Below are 17913 nucleotides of genomic sequence, written 5' to 3' on the forward strand. Positions count from 1 at the left end.
AACAGGAGTGAAGGCCCTGTGAATTGACATCTGCGCAGCGAGCACGCCCTGCAGATCAGCGGAAGCCGCCATGCCCACGTTTGGCATTCGTATACGCATCATATATTGGTATATGATGCGTATACGAGTGCGTTTCGAGCAGCGATCCGACGCGGAGCGCGCGGCGTGTCTCCGGTCCGTATTTCGCTGGAGAAATTGGCAACCCGTCATTGACTGATAACTGGGACGGCGCCAGGATTTTCCCCTTTGGGTGAGCTATACAACTATAGACCTTACAGAGGTGGCAAGCGCTCTTGAAAGAACCAGCTGTAGCGTTGGCTTTCCGGCACTTTAAGGGAGAAGCGGAAAGACGGTTTGAGGACAGGTTTAAGTTTCTGCGGGTCAGCTTGACTGCACCCCCTCCCCCCCTTCTCGCTTTACTTTTGCGCCGCCCCTGACGCTCAAAGTGGGCTAGAATAATTTTTGAGTCGTTCAATTCGACGACATGACAACACAGGTTGTATATATGAAGGTATGCATGCTCTGAGTGGACGCCATCTATACGAGGTGTACCAGTTAAGTTTAGCCAAGCAAACTTAAACAAAATATGAGCACGAGCTCCTACAATGTACGTTTCGCCGCTCCATAATGTGGTGCCGGCCTCTGCACGTGACGTCAAGACTGAAAAACGCAGAAGTTATGTTGTCTTCTTAGGAGTGAAAAACGCACGTGCCATATAATTCCTTTACATCAATAATTACACGCCATCTGTACAAACAGGTGGATCTTTAATAGGAACTCATGTGCCGATATATATTATTAGATGCGAAGCAGCTTATGGCGGGGGCTTTGTCCCTCACTCCCGCGTCCCGCGGCGTCCACCCCCCGCTGCGCATGCTCGCCCCCTCCCCCCCTCTCTCCTCTCCTACGCTCCCCCCTCTCCTCTAGGAATCTTCTACTTTACGGAGCGGCGAGCATGACAGATGGTGCGACAACGGTATACTCCGCTAGGGGCGCCACGGTAGTTCCGCGGTATGAAAACGACGGATTGCGCGCGCCTCATTCTCTCTCCTGTGCAGCGCCGCGATGAGCGCTCGGGCCGCTGCCGCGAAACGGGAGCGGAGACGTGGCGATCCCGAACTTCGGGCTCGCGAAGCCGAAAGGAAACGTGAACGGCGGCAAGCGGACCCTGAACTCCGGGCTCGGGAAGCCGAATCAAAACGTCGAGCGGCGGATCTCGAGGCGGCGCGGCAACGCGAAGCCGAATCGAAACGTCAACGTCGAGCGGCGTTGTCTCTCTTCTCTTATACATTCTCATTCGTCCTCTCAATAAAATAACACCATCTCCCGCTCAAGCGAACCATCTCCTCGCTGCTTTGCATCCACACATGGTTCCCTTTAGCGGGAGATGGTGTAATTTTTTCGATGTAGAGGTCTTGGTGCGTATGGCCTTCTTTTTTTTTTGTTGAAGACTTATTGCACATTTTTATACCATAATTTCTGAAAATCTGCTTTCCTACCACTGTTTCACAACCGTTCCAGACATAGTATGCGTGCGCAGGGTTCCTCATTATGGGGCCAAAGTCTCATCGCAGCGCTCCCCCCTTCCTGCCCCCCCCCCCCCTCCCCCGCTTGTTGAGTCCAAGACAACATGCTCCACAATGGATGAAAAAATGAAAATGACGTGCTTCTCACAATGGCCTACCTTTGGTCCCTGGCTTTCCTATAAAGATTGGAAGTAAACAGTACTTGCAATGCAAGAGCAGGGGCCCTCGGCCGCCATTAAAGAAACCTGTGTGGCCATAATTCTGCTCTTCAAATAATAACGACAAAGGTCCGATTCAGTAACGGTATGGGGCAGACTTTGCCCCTCCCACCCCTTACATGAAGGGGGGGCGTGCGCCTGTGGTTTCAGGTAAAAGAAACGATGTATGCCTGAAAGGACTATATCTTGTCACATTTGTCTGACCCATATCAAACGAATTCACCATGCCCATACAGCAGCAGGTGTAAGTCGTTCAGATACCACCATTCCACGAACCGTAATTGAAGAGGCACGCAGACCATGCTAAGGATACGACCTTCACGATCAAGTCCACTGTGTGTGTGTGTATGTATATATATATATATATATATATATATATATATATATATATATATATATATATATATATATATATATATATATATATATATATAACCGTAGTTACGTGGTGCGCAAAATGATAGCATAAGACCGAGCTGTTTCTGTTTCCTCCGATATGTGTAAAGGTTCTTTCATTTTAAAAAGATGCGTTTTTCTTTTCTGTGATAGGACACAAGCGCTGTGATGCCCTGGCGTGTCTGTCCCTATTGCCCCCACCCCAGGGATAGCAAACCGTAAACGCCTGTTAACTCCTCATTTTTCTCCTCTCTCTCTCTCTTTCTCTACCTATCTCTCAGAATGAGTAATGATATTTGGGAATACATTATGCATATAGGCGGACACTGCAACTTTCATAATCAGCACCTGGGGTCCAACCCATAAGACCCGCCTCAAGCTATCTAAAACGATCTGGGCCTGTATTCAAAGAAAGGCTTACGATGTAGAGTTGTTCGTAAGAGAGTATTCTAGCCAGTCCTGCTGCATAACATGTCATTATCGAAGCCTGCTGACCAATAGCAAAAGTATACTTACGAACGAAAAGATTTGTGAATTCGGCTCTTGCGTTGAGGTATAATTGTTATGCGGAAAGCAGGGAGGTTAACTAGAAAATAAATATCCAGTTTGCTACCCCACAACAATAGTCTTTAATGAAGGAAGAACAAGAAGAGATAGCTCAAATGCCACAGGTGCCATAAAGGCAACACAACCTAATAAGATCGAACAGGCTAAATGAATATCTGCCAAATCCTTGTTTACAATTAGATGCCAAATTAAGATCGTCTTTGTCGTCATCACCATCGCCACCACCTAATTTTGTTGGCTTGGGGAGAAAGTGTCAATGTGTAGCCGTTAACAACAAGACAGTATGTATGCTGTTCTAATCTCAATTTCCTTTCTTTGTGTCTCTTACACGAGAAACTCAAGTCTTCGGAGCGCTGCGTGATCAAACCATGGCTTTGACCCAATTAAGGCTACCTGGAATAAGGAGGGTACCCGCATAGCGTGCAGAAGTGCGTCTTCAAAATTAATGTTTAATCTCTCTCACTCTGCTGATACGGCACTTCTGTATTTTGCATACATAACTGGCAGTCCGCTTTACTGGAATTACGTTGTACATCGCTTTCCCCTCTCAATGCTTCGTCAGATACATAGCGAGGCAGTGACCGCTACAAACGTTCGTGCGAGTGCGACTTGTCGCTGACGCACCAATCTTGCGTCATATGATATCTAACGGCGGGATAGAACATTGTAAGCCATAACATAACATAAATAAGTCATACAGCTTGCATTTGGGCTGAAAATGTATATATACGAACATATAACGCCTTCACGATGAACTGTGCATATATGTGTGACCCGAGGAGCGATAGTTTGACTTGTGAACGACAGTTCCGATGAAAACTGCGCGCTTGGTAAGCAAACTTGCGCCTGTTGCTCAGAACATTCGCGGTATTGCTCGCATTCATTCATTTTAGATCGCCTCCCAAATGCTGCCCTTCGAGGGTCTTTGAACAACATAAAAGGGAGGGCGGCAATAGAGTTCATCTCAGTGCGCGCGCTTCGGAGGTCCCGCAACGTCGGCATGCGAGTCGGGATACAAAGACACCGCTTATCTGTCAGTGTTCGCTTATTTTCTTAGCGGCGCGCGTCCCGCGGTCAACGCTCTTCGTTTGACTTGGCTTTGAGCATCCATACGCGTATACACGACCTCTTTGCAGATCTTCGCCGACTATATGGCTATACGCCCAGAGTTGCCTCCATTTTGCTATGGTCAGCTATATACATTTACAGATACGACACTTGGTTCGCGCGCACGTGCAGTTTACTGCTTCAAAAAAGCGCTGAACGCTGCCACTTTTGCAAAAACAACATTGAGCGGCGTCTTATCGTGGAAATGTGTTTTTCTCAAAGCGAGTTTCTTCGCCAACCGTTCTTTAGCGCCTTGCTATCTAACTCAAGTGCAGTGCGGCAAAGAACTAAGCCGGGGTATATAGAATATTCGAGAAGCTGTGCTACACAGTGCGAATGCTGCTGGAGCATGCAGGATGCGCCATTGTTTACAGCTGTAAACGACACCTGGAAGTCGCAGTTTATACATGTGAAAACGGCGCTTAAACGCCTGCAGATAATGAAAATAGTGTGTGTGTGTGTGGGGGGGGGGGGGTGCATGGGTGCATGGGTGGGTGGGTAGGTGGGTAGGTGGGTCTATATATAACTTGTGCATATGCAAGGGCCGCACTTATCTTTTTTTTTCGAAATTTGGCTACAAGTGCGGTGCTTACACGGGATTCACTTGGTTAAATTATCTGATTATGCTTGTCTGACATGCGCCGTTATTCGTCTCCCTCCGAGATTGCGCTCCATCATAGAAGCGTACGCTATCATATTTCATAATGAATGTATTCATTCGTTCATGCACGCAACGCAAATGAGTACTCGTCTGTGCTCTTATACGTACGGTTCACGGGTACATTCATGGATTAAGTCATATTCTGGAGTAATACTGAAAGGCGAGCTAGTTGGTACATATACATCGTAATAACTTTTCTAGCGCAGACTAACACACAGACAAAGAGAGGGGACGACACCAGCGCTAGTGTCGTCCCCTCTCTTTGTCCGTGTGTTAGTCTGCGCTAGAAAAGTTATTACGAAGTGATAGTCTGTGCTGCCCATGGCATTGGAGACCCCTGTAATCTTAAAGCTGTTGACGATTCCTTGAGGGAAAAGAATTTTGAGGGCTCGTTTTTTTGTTTCACACAACATTAATTAATACCAGCAGATAATGAAGCTAAGGAAAGTATAGGGGATGCTAGTTGTACGGCTTTAAGTGTATTGTATAATAATTGTGATATAGATGTGAAGGCAGTTAAGTGGACAAAAAGACAACTTACCACCGGCAGGGACCGAACCTGCAGCCTTCGGCTTTGGTATTCGTCGCTTAAAACTACTGCTTCGCGATTTCCTTTTCCTCTGCTGTATTATTTTTCTCCAAATTTCGGGTTCCCAAATGGGGGAATCTGTGGCAAAATGTGCCAGGAAATTTACAACAGACTCAAACCACACCATGTATATATGGGTACTCTAAGTTCCCTCTTTCCTCAAACAATTCATATCTAGTGAGGACCAGTAGCAGTGGGAGGCTGCTTTACGCAGCTCTATGCCCGACATTCAGGAGGTCATGCTGGAGTGGAGTGACAGTGTAGAGGATGCCTACTTCAAGTAGTTCCTCCCCCCACCCTCTATTCAACTGCCCCTTCCCCTTAAACAGGGATAAATATAGTTGTTCATTAATTCATTCATTTCATCCTAAAACCTGCAGCTACACAAAACCTGCAAGAATACTTGACAAGTTGTCATTATAAAAATTAGCGGTCGTATTAGCTTCTATCTGGTATATGTGCTCTCTGTTTCAATCTTCAGTTGAAACATCATATATGTAGAGCTGTGTACAGCTCTTCCATTGTTCAATGCTGTTAGTCGTTCACCTTTTGCTGTGAGCACATGCAACTTTTTAGATGCGTAGCAGCTCTTTGACTAGCCTGTGTAACGCTGTCCGTCCGTCCGCACAAACGCGAGGCAACGCGCTTTCCTCGGCGCAGGTGTTGGAGCGGTGCCAAGTAGGTCACGCCGCAGCTGGGCGTTGACGACAAGCACCCCTCGCACGCTTCCCTCGCATGTGCGCGCGTACGTCACTCTCTCCCTCACCCGCCGGAGCGCCGCAGCTGCCGGCTGCAACGCCCGCTCGCCTCCCGTGTCTGCGTTTCAAACAAACGTTTACACCAGTAAACGCTACACCGAGTTTCGCTTCAAACGAATCTTCCAGCGCTCACCGCAGCACCCGCGTTAGCGCCGTTCAACCCGTGACGCCACCCGTGCGCAACGCTGCTGCTTCGCATCCCATCAGCGTTCCCTTCGGGGAGATGGTCCGTTTTTTTTCTTTGAGTGGCACAGTGATGGCCCTAGGCGCTACTTACATATTTTTTCTTTAGTTTGTGGCCGATTATATATGCGCGGGGATGCCGTGAGCAGCACAACCTTCGATTGAGCTATTGCAGCGTGACCGCTACGAGAAAATAATACCTATATTTATTCCCTGGATCTGTGCCTGTAATTGAAGGACAGGCTGGTGGGAAAGCGTGCAGATGAAGGTAAATGAAGGAGCTAAATTCTCGACGTTTCGGTGAATGGACTTGTATACCAAGAGCTTTAACGTCTAATTGGACACATGAGTAAAGGATGCAAACAATATCGTTTCTTTCTTGGTCCAGTGTTTCAGTTGAGCTGCTCAAACTGTGCACTTGAATGCTGCGGGCTGATTCCACAAGCGTTATTGTTTCACGTTTGCTCTGAGTTGCGTCTTGCGACCACTGTAATCCGATCGCCTTCCATGTCGCGCACGCATTTACAAATGTTCTTTTAAAGGGGTACTGACACGAATATTTTCAGTTGTCGTTTTTTTTGCGTCAAATGAAAGGTCAAGCCCTCAAGAGCCTATAGAAAAGGTAGTGCTAAGCGCGAGTGCGCCCTGAAAAAGTAACTACAGTATGTTTTTAAAAGCTAGTTTCGGTTCCTACTGTACCCTGACGTCACAACACGGTATGAGCTTCTCGTCACGTGCTCGCACAATATGTAGTGACGTATCCACGGCTGCTCCGCACCGTGGCTTTGTTGGTGACGCACAAGCAGCCATTATGGTGGCTAGAGGGGGAAGTGTGACGGGCGCTGTATCCCCGCCGTGGGAGAGCGATGCGCGGAACGCAATGAAAGTTCTGGCCGCCGCAAGGGGCGCTGGTGTAGTAGTAGGTGCTCGCGCTCGCCGCGCTTGCTTTGGCTCGCCTGGACTCGTTCGTTCTCTCTGTGCTGTGCCGTCACCTTGTTCGGATGCCTCGCCTTCGCTGTCGTCGTTTGTTTACCCACGTGTCCTGCGAACCATGCCGTCAAATCGCGCAAGTACATGCTTCGTCCCTGGCTGTAAAGGCGGGTATAGATCGTGCTCGGAGAAGCTTTCGGTCTTTAAAGCCCCGAAGGATCTCTCGAGGCGAGAGCAATGAGCTCGAAATATTAAGCGGACTGACAAAGAGCTGACGAGGGACAGCGTTGTTTGCGAGCGGCACTTCGACGTGAGTTTCATCGGAAGGACATACCAACACATTATAAACGGTGAGGTTGTTGAGATACCCCGCGTTTGTCAGAAGACGCTGTGCCTACGGTGTTTCCGAACGCACCGCGAAGTAATTTACCAAAAAAAGAAAAGCAGACAGGAGTGTCCAAAGGGAGCGCCAAAAACTTGAAGTTGAGGAGGGTCAAGTAATTTGACCTCTTAACGTGATAGGGGAGTATGTGACAACAAATGTCTGACACAATTATGGGATGACAAATGTGTGATAAATAAACATGTTTTACCATTTCCCTTGCATGTATTTAGTATGCATCTAAAGCCGTAAGTTAACAGAAATCATTGGTCCTTGCATAGATAGAACTATCGCTAAAATAATAAAATAAAATGCTCAGTATCAAAGAGCCCCCAGCTGCAGCATTCCAATCTCCACTTCAATTTTCTCAAGGAAAAGTAGCCGGAAAATGTAAATGCTTTGAACATTTCGCGCTCAAGAAAACCCCCTACAATACAGAGGAAATGGAGGGGGGGAGGTGGGTGCGGACTAAAAGAGAGAAAAAAAAACGCGCTGCACTGCAGCCAGTATACTCGCTATGAACGATTGTAAACAGTTTACACTTGACCAAGAGGAAAGAACACTTTAAAGTTAGCTGAGCTATGCAGCCGAGCAAGTGGTTTAGTTCAACTGAAGCAGACTATAAATATGGTAAAAGCAGCGCAATAGGAATATGATAATAAGAATGACACAGAACCAGTGCTGAACAGTTCAGCGCCTGTCCTGTGTCGTTCTTCTCGTGTTGTCGTCTTTTTGCGCTGCTTTTACCATGAAAATCAACCAACTAGCCCAGTTTATGCACACTGTAGCAAATTAAACATGTCGAAGCAAACCGATATTAAGACACATTGAAATATGAAAACATGGAGGCACGCCAGTTCCGTCTGGTTTAAAAGCAATGTTGGTTTTCTTTTTTTTTTTTCCTCTTGCTTAACACCGCTAAGAACTTGCAACACGTGCTTCTTAGCGAAACAAACACGTAGCGCCTTTAACAACACGGGCGCGGGGTATAAGCGATTATTAGAAACAAGTGAAACTAACGTCTAGCGGCCATACGCAAAGCAGGCAAATGCCGCCGCAAGCATGGCCGCAAGCACCTACGGCGCAGGTAGCGCCACCTGGTGTGACCGCCATCTTTCATTGGGAATTCGTACAGCCCTCCGCTCTCGCTCGTCACACTTCCCCCTCTAGCCACCATATCGGTGTCCTCGACGGCAAGGTGGCTAGATCAGAAAAAGGCGCCATCACGGACAATTTTCTGTTAAATGTGCACCAGAAGGTGTCTTCCTTATACCGGCACGTGGCTGGTGCTTTCTTTAGGTTATTTCACAACGGATGTCCCAAGGACGTCGCATATTCAGGCTTTTTCTTAGTCCACCACACACTCAGAGTCAGCCTTCATAGAGGTTTGGTTAGTCTCATAGACAACGCAATTACTTATTCTGGCATTACTGAACCTGTATCCTCCCAAGCTCATGAATGCACCTTGCTTTTCATATTTTCTGACCACACCAACCTTGAAAAGTTTAGTTGGTTTAAAAGGCCTTGCACCTGTGCCAGGTGGAAATTCTCGGAAGGGACCGTTCGCTGCACAGCTGCATTTCGGGTGCGCGTACACCTTGACAAACTATTTTTCTTACACCGTGGCCTTGACACAACCCGACGGGGACGTTAACGCAATCCTAAGTATCGAGTCACGGCTTTTGGGCACCACAACTTAAGAGGTGCGTGCCGAGGTTAGGTAGGAGATGGAGTCGAGACACCACATTGATATGAATCTTCATTTGAAAAATTTGATAAATTAAACAAGAAAAGAATGCGTCACAACATTATACAAGCATTACTGTTATAGAAATATAATAATCACAAAGCCGGCTAAAGGTGCCAGTCAGGTTTGATGCTGAAAGTCAGTACTTCCAACACTCACTTAACCCACACTGTCATCGAGGTGGGAGTACTTGAAGAGGCATTGTCCGGACTTACTGCAGTGGCAATATATAGAAAAACAGCATATATCTGCCTACATAGTCGAGTGCTTTGGCATGGTCTCAGTGGTCGTTGGTATCATAGCCTCGAGCTCCAAGGATGCCCGTTGCATCTAGTGTTGCCGAGTCTGCAAAAGGTCTCACCATGTTGCCCGTCTTATGCGTTGTCTCATTGTTGCCGCTAGGCATCGGCCCTAACACTGTGCATTTGGATATCCAGATAGATCTACGAGACATCCCATGGATGCCTGCGTGTTCACGTTGTCTTTGCTTGGGTGAGGCGTATAAAATTTCCACTCTTGAGCGAGTAACCATACACCTCCCCATTAAATTCTCAGGCCTTTGCGCCAAGAAACATTTGTTAAAATGACAAACACTCATGAATAAACTGTACAGGAGCTTTATTGAACACCAGTAAAACAGTTCAGCATAAAGATCAAAATAGGGTTTCTATTTTCTTATCTTGAAATGAGTGAACTAAGAACCACCAGCAGGATTTTCTTGAAGGAACACCGTTCATTCTGAAATGGACAAAAGAAAAGAAAGCAAGTCAGTTTCTTTTTCAACACAAAATTATAACCTCACATTATTCTATATTCGTTACATGAATTTATTTGTCATATATCTATCCATTATATTCATAGGCGTCCGGAGGGGGGTGCAAGGGTGCCCCCCCTTGGAATTTCGGATAATAATTTTCTATGCAGTACGTAGCTTCAGGATTGCCAGCCAGCTTTGCACGTTACACACGACTATTGACTAATCTTGCCGGTGAAGTCACGGCAGTGAAAGAAAAGCTACCTGTGCTGGATGCGAGTCCCCCCCCCCTCCACCCCCCCCCCCCCCCTGCTGATGCACCCCCTGCAAAAAGTTCTGCGGACGACCTTGATTATATTGATACACGACTGTGTTGCTGCACCTCAATCAATCAATCAAACCAGTATTTACTTCAGTTTGTACAAACAAACTGTGGATGGTGAGGAAAAGGCAGCGAATTTTACACCGCTTGATGGGCCTGCCACCCTTCCATATCAGCAGTAGGCACAAAGCATAAAACAACCACTGGACAGAAAGTTTGCACAAGTCGCTATGCACTAACAAAAAAAGTGAAATTGACCGAAATGACGTGTATCATCATCGGCAAAAGTGCTGTAAATGGTTGTAAAACAATAACACAGATTGATGCAATATATGAAAACATGAAAACACTTGATCTTATGGTAGCATAGATTGCTGAATAACGCTCTCATATTACGTGTCTTTCTAAATAGGTGTTGTATATGCGTGAAATCAATGAGCCAATCTATGACTTCCATATTGTAATGTCACAGATTAGGGATAGGCAGATAGAAAGCATCGGAATAAAAAAGAGAGCTTGATGGGCCCTAGCCCCACCCTCTATAGACCCTTTTCATAAATACGCCAGCTGACGGTAGGCTTTTTGTCAGTTTCACTTCGCAAAGGAGCGTGGGATAGCCAGCGCCATCGTGAGGGCGTGGAAAGCGAGGCGTCAAATGCGTGAGTGCTGTGATGTTTGTGTCGGCGGCTGCCTTCTGCTGAAATCTCACCGTTTGCGTGCTTGAATGAGCTCTTAGTACTCTCTGTTGGTCTTTCTGAAGTGCTTCCGCTGCACAATGAGCAACATTTTGTACCCTTCAACGGGTTGGACGAGCAGTTTGGCTCGACTGCCGCAGTTGTGGAACCGTGACCACAGCCAACTCGCGTGCGCGCCCGGACCGGGAAAAAAAGGCTCGCTGAAGCTACAAACTTCTCGCCAAAAGCTACAAACTACAACCTTCTCACCGAAGGAAAGGAAGGACGTCACTGTCGTGGAACTATGCGACCACAACCGGTGAAAATCCTGTCTGCCGCAAGCCACACCACGCAACTATTTTTCGGACGCCACGCGTTGGGTATATTTGTAAGCAGTGACGTTGCCTGGGGAGGGGGGGGGGGCGAATTTTTTTTTTTTTTTTGTCATGGCACACAGAGCACAAAGACACTAGACCACATCTGCCTGCCCAACCCCCACTTCAGATCAAGGTGGTGCCCCGAAAAAAATTTCTGCCTACGCCCCTGTTTGTCTGTACTAAAAAATGTTGACACGTGGCTTACGATATGCGAGTACTGTCGCTACTAAATGAACGGTACGCAACTTCATTTTTATTTTTCTGCCTGGCCTTACGAACCCTCGCAGCATTTCTGCACAAACAATCTATCGCAATTCACCGCATGCAGGGATTCGGGAGAAGACTATTCATTCGTAAAATCAAGGCTACACATGGTGCTGTGAAATAAGCACGTCCGTTTCTGTAGTGCGTTTACAAAACGGTGCCCTTCCGCACGTCCGTTTGACATCACGTACGGGGAGAGAGCACGTGCGTTTGTTGTTCAAGTTTCATCGCGTACCTTATCGCTGTTCTCGTCGCGATATCCTCGATGGTGGCACATGGGAACGCAGCACGTCTGCACCATTGCAGCACGCCGTCTCTACGAAAAACGTTGATGACAGTTCACGATTTGTCGTTGCTGAAATGTCACGCACTGGCACGTTGCCGAAGCCTGCGTCGTCTGCTGCGGTGCCCTCACAATGGCGGCAGAGTAGTTTGTGTGCGCGGCGCTAGGGGCACCCTTTTTCGAAAAGGGTCTATTCTCTCTCATGGGAAAAGCGACATAAAGCAACACAGCACCTGACAACGTTCTCAGTGCAAAAGCTAGCCAGCTTCAAGGCAGCTCAACATTGCTAACGTATGCACTCTGACCCCGACTTTGGTGTTAACCAGTTAGTTATAACATGTTACCGGTAACTGGTTACGTTCCCAGGTAACATATCTAATTGTAACCGGTTACTTCTTCATTCGAGCGACTTGCAACTTTAACACTTACTTTTTACATGGTAAGGGCAACGTTACTTCGTCATAGTTATCGAAATGCATATCGCCGCATCATACAAATAATCAGGTTTTATAGATGGAAGGAAATCCGGGAAAAAAGAAAGCTGAGGTGGGTAACACTGACATGTATACATAGCATTTATTGCAGAAAGGCGATGAAATCATGAATCTAAAGTAAAATAAAATTTTTCATTTGTGTTTGTGATGTTACTTGATTGATGTTACATGATAACGATGTTAATTCATCAGCAGTAACTTCAACTGTAACAAGTTACATTGGTGATACCTGTAACTGTAGCAGTAACAGGGTTACTTTTCTGCACCAAGTAACGCTGTTACTTTTTTGCCGGCAATGTGTCCACGGCTGCTCTGACCTTGTTCTGTGCTGTACGCTGGACGGACTGAAGAAGTGTTGCCCCTGGATGCGGTGCTGGCGGGGCTCCTCCGTAGCGACTGCGAGCTGGTCGGTGTGGAGTCCACTCTGCTGGAGGTGCCACCACCGCTGGGCTCTGGGGTGCGTGGAATTTTGGGTCTTGAGCTGAACGCTATGCTGTACTCTTGTAGGCTGAAAAGGTTGCAGGAGTACATGTGTTCAGCAGAATTAATTCGCAGGGTGGAAGGTGCTTCGTGATAGCATGCATCAATATATATTGTCGCGTATAGAGGCACGATTAAGGTAAACAAAGTTGAGATCACGAATGATTAACAAGAGGTACGCAAATGTGTTACTTCAAAATGATGGGTCAATAGCCATAATTAAAATTTTAATGTCATGCTGCTCACATTTGTTTCTTTGAGTGATACGTACATGATAAGAGGCTTAGCGTATTGCTATTTTCGTTAAGGCGGAAAATTGGGCTATTTAGTATCGAACATAATAGAACATGATCACCAGCATAAAAGAAGACGGGGGTGGGAAGAAGCGTGATCCCGTGTTTCTTCTTCTCGTCCCCGTCTCCTTTTATGCTAGTAATCATGTCCTATCATGCTGTTTTCACCCACACAAATACTATTCGGTAGTGGATTGAAATTGGTGACTGCTGTGGCTTGATCAATCAATCAATCGGTTACATGGTATTCTGCAGAGAAACATTGGTGAGCTTAAAGAATTTGTACTCAATAACTGGCCAAAGGGCTGTGCGCTGCCATCTATCGGAGTACAAGAAAGCGCCAAGACAAAGCCAGTCCATCAATGGTATAGTGAGGCAAAAAGAAAGCATCGTCGATGAGCTCAGTTCGTCCTTGGCCATTTCTAGTAGAAACACATGGATGAGTCCAGCTTGTCTGTGGCATAGAAGGGATTAACAAGTGCGTGGAGTAATATAAGTGCCTGAAATGTGCCTACTTGAGTCCGTTCACTTTTTCACTAGGTGGGGCAGTTGGTCCTGCTGGGGCCACGAGCGTCTTCTCTTCACCTGTCAGCTGCTTCACGAGCTCGGAGGCTTGTTCGTCGACCGGAGGAGCTGCAAACTCTACGGAGACAAATCAACTATCTTATTCAGAGGGCTGAAAACGAAGTAATTTAAAGCTAGTCTCTCAGCTACACATATGCATGTATAACAAGCAGCATAAGTCGGGGCAGATCAGTTCATTTCCACAAAGGGTATATCTAATCAAATCAAGCTCTGGGTTTTAGCATGCCAAAACAATTCACATGCTATGAAAAGTGCCGCCATCACAGGCATCACAGAAATACCCAATAAAGTGGACGGGAGGACGACTGCCGCTGTAGCTCACTTGGTAGAGCATTGGACGCGTGATCTGAAGGTTGTAGGCTCCGTCCCTACTGGCGGCATGTTGACTTTTTGTCCACTTTAAATTCTTTACATTTATATTATAATTACTACACTACAGTTGGAAGAACACAAATAATGTCCCCCATACTTTCCCTGGCTTCATTGTCTGTTCATTTCATTAGGTTGTGGCAAACAAAGGAATGAGTCTTTGGTCCATTCCCCTGTAGTCGTGTGCTAAACGAAAAACTGGCTTTAAAACTTTACCCTCCCCTTCCAGTCAATACCGCACAAAGTTAAGCTCTTACCAACAGCTTCAGGTTGAGTTGCCTGGGAGCAGTCTATTTCGTCAGACTGGGACGTCTCAGGAGCATTCACTGTTGTCTCTTCTAAAGATTGGTAGGGGGATGATTCTTCGAGCCTACTAGGGAGCAAAAAAGAAGAGAAGTTGTCAAACAATCATGCTGTCAAGACACCTATCACATGTGAGCAGAATCTTCCACACATTGCAAAAAGCCAGAAGCACTGAATGAAGAGAAGAGAGAGAAAGCAAGAAAGAAAGAAGGAAAGAAAGGCACACATGCAAGTGTGTGTACAGGTAGCATAATACTCACAAGCTATGGCATGGACTTTTTCTGAACAACTGGCCAGTAAGAAAACAATTAAAAAACAAAAGCTGCACTACACCTGCTAAATGTAAACAAATACTAATGGACAATGCATCATATTCCTCATCATATTGGCTTCCAAACAGCTGTGAATAATCAGTCTAATAAGCATCCACCGTAAGGTGAACGCCTCTTACATCCAGAATTGATAACCCTTTCTTGAGAAGCCACCTCTAGCTTACACATGCCATTTTCCTGATTTCATTACACCAATGATTTCTCTACCAACCTCAACTGCACTTTCCTTCCATCAGCACCCATTCGGTTCCTCTAATAAACCACTCTTTATCTGTGCATTACATGGCCTGTGAAACTCTACTTGTTTCTTTTATTCACTATTAGAATATCACTCATCCACATTTGCTCTCCTATCTACATTGTTGTCATCCTGCCTTTTTAATGTTAGGTCTATGATTTTTGGTTCCACTGCTTATATTGCGGAACTGAGCTTCTCCTAAAGCTTCTTCATTAACTTAGGTTACAACACCTTAGGTTACTACTGGCAGATTGTAGTGACTGTATGCAGCCCTTTTTAATGAATCGTTAAGGTAATGTACCAGTCACGACTTCAATATGTCTGCTATATGAACGGCTAAGTACACGTGACATAACCACTTCCCCATCGCAATATTCAATCATGCTATGCCTTATACCACCGTGACTGGTGAACGCACCAAATATTTTTACCATCTGTGCACAAACACGAAAAGTCATTACGTTTAAACACTTACCTTGATACTGTCAATGCTCGTTGCGACACAGTGTCCTGGTTCTCCTGAAATTGGTTCGTTGCATGAGAAGAATTGAAAACTGCATTCAAAATTGCATAAGCCGCTTATATATTCTGACAAAATACCTTTTCCAGCATGTTCATTTATGGTACGAATACACATTTTGAAGTCAAAAACCGGAAAAAGATATAACACGTCTTTTACACTTCGCTTTGAACCGGCTGACTACAGAAGCATGGATGTTAATGTTCGAAAATGGCTAAACTGTGTTACAGTCCCATTTCTCAGCATCATGCCTGTAAATTCTTTATCCTACTGCTCAGTACATGGTTCTCAGCAACATTCCCTCAATTGCTTTAAAATTTAGTTGACTAGTGTTGAAATATTACAACAAACACATAATATTTTAATAGCCTAGTATTTAAAATAATACAAATAGGGTCAATGAAAAGCCACATACTTCTTCATAGAACACCTTCAAGAGCTGATCGCCATACATCTGGTGAGGCAATGCTTGCACAATGTCGTCCATGTCAAGTTCTGGCTCCGGCTCCGATTCCTCCTGTGAATCCTGTCCAGAGCACAAATACCCATCAACACAGAATAAACACATTGGACTGCTGATGCACATAGTTTGTTCACATTTACGTTCATCAATAAAAACATTAGGTTCTTTCAGTAACATTTGCTGGCAGGCTAGTTTGTGATGCATAGTTCATGTGTAACAACAGCACAAACGAAACGAAACACGAGAAAGACACGGGACAGAGTGCTGGACACAGCACTCTGTCCCGTGTCTTCCTTGTGTTTCGTTTCGTTTGTGCTGTGTTTACCTAGGTTCTTCCAGACTATGGGCAGATGTGCATTCTACATACAAGATTTCTCGGCTAACGTCAAGTGATCGGGGCCAAGAATGTTGCTGACTTCATAAAATGTTTATTTTTACAGCACCACACAACACACTACACCCCACAATGTCTATGCTTATTGCTGTTGAGAATGCTATTATTCACTCACTGAGGCACATAAAAGCGCTTGCGCTAAAGACGTAAATACTCCGTTCATTATGTTAAATATACTAGCATAGAAGTGAAATGTAAAGAATTACCTCGTCATCGTCGTCATCCTCACTCAGAGAATCAACAATGCCTTCATCGACAATTGCGTCTAGAAAGTAAAACGAAACAAAAAAATAAAGCACAATTAAAGCATGTTAGGATTTGTGATTCCAAGAAAAAATGAAAAAATGTAAGCGCTCAGTCTTCTGGGTACTCCTGCAGAAAAATGCAAGAAGAAAAAAAAAAGATTTTCGGCAGAAGTTTGCAAGAGTGGCTACTAGTATGTCTAAACATATGGGGATGCAGAAATAGACTCATTTCAGCAACCAAGGAACTGATTTCGATGACGAATGTTATTGCGTATCAAAGAAGGAACTAAAACCTTGTCAATGCGAGAAGTGAACCTTAAGTTTACACCATTTTTTCTAAAAGCTCTCGTAATTCATGAAAAAACATGACGTATCATGTTTACGAATCTTCAAGTCGGCCATTAGAAAGAATACCACAATTCTGTAGAATACCTCAATAATATATCTAGAGTGCACATAAGCGTGATATATTTCCCGTTGCATTAAGATGCATCACTGAATTGTTAGCAGAACTTGAGTAAAATGCTAAAAAAGAAATGCCGTAACGATTTGATGCATGTTATCAACTCGTGCTTCACATTTGTCCATTTTAACAGAGTCAGTTCATTGTACCGTGATCAAAAGAGTCTTCCCAGCAATCTCTTTTTTTTGGGGGGGGGGGAGGGGGGGGGAGGGCGTTGCTAAAGTGTGTGCGAGTGGAGTGGTGGCAGTGGAGTACCTGGCTTCTCCAGGGAAAGGTGTTAGAAGAGTTTGTGGGAAGGGAGGGGTTTGTTTAAGTTGCTGAGGCATCATCTATCTTTGATGCATATACTGATACCTGTTGGTAAACCTTAAGTTTCAAAATTTCCGGAGCCCCCCACTATGGCATGCCTCCATGTAAAACCCCAGATGGTATATAAACATCATGTTTAAATTCTCTGAAACTTACTGAGTCTTGCAGTTTCTGTAAAGAACACGAGACTCTAAATTAAGATCCTGCTTCTAACACTTATTACAGTACTTTTCTCACCCACATGAAAAAAGAAAGACACTCAAATTGGTCCAGTGCTTCTTAAGTGAAAGCTATTTCTGCATTATATGAGTACTTAAATAGGAAAATAGCAGTTGGGCTTTGAGCTGAAGCCTCGTTCCACACAACCTCAAGTGGCCGCTCGGCGCGATCAAACTAACGTTAATTCACACATCTCAGAAGCAATAGGTCGCTGACTTTGGCCAGCGGTACTACTATCGGGCACACACCTGAAGAAAGGAGCCTCCCGCAAACTTGGTCCAGCTGATGTTGCACATCAGCAGATGAGTGGGCCTTTGCCTTCTGCAAGCTTCCTTCCAGACCCTGGTATAAAATCCAGCAAAGAAAAGTCAAGAAAGAATATAGTACTAGAATCAGTTCGCCAGTGCATTAAAAGGCCATCGAAAATGATTTCACTTTGGCTGAATTCATACTATTTATTTATTTATC

At 45.3% G+C, this 17913-nt stretch overlaps 1 protein-coding gene across 1 annotated transcript; it reads right to left on the reverse strand.

The window, feature by feature from the left end:
* Window positions 1–9676: 9676 nt before the first annotated feature.
* On the reverse strand, window positions 9677–17792 carry LOC119378330 (uncharacterized). The gene is made up of 8 exons (XM_037647500.2): window positions 17694–17792; window positions 16416–16474; window positions 15768–15878; window positions 15308–15351; window positions 14217–14329; window positions 13521–13647; window positions 12550–12740; window positions 9677–9802 (listed from the first exon to the last, which is right to left on the reverse strand). The coding sequence occupies exons 3-8, from the start codon at window positions 15837–15839 to the stop codon at window positions 9798–9800; spliced, it is 552 nt and encodes a 183-aa protein (XP_037503428.2). The 5' UTR covers window positions 15840–15878; window positions 16416–16474; window positions 17694–17792; the 3' UTR covers window positions 9677–9797.
* Window positions 17793–17913: the final 121 nt, after the last annotated feature.

The sequence above is a fragment of the Rhipicephalus sanguineus genome, unplaced genomic scaffold (assembly GCF_013339695.2).
Source record: "Rhipicephalus sanguineus isolate Rsan-2018 unplaced genomic scaffold, BIME_Rsan_1.4 Seq7820, whole genome shotgun sequence".
Lineage (NCBI taxonomy): Eukaryota > Metazoa > Arthropoda > Arachnida > Ixodida > Ixodidae > Rhipicephalus > Rhipicephalus sanguineus.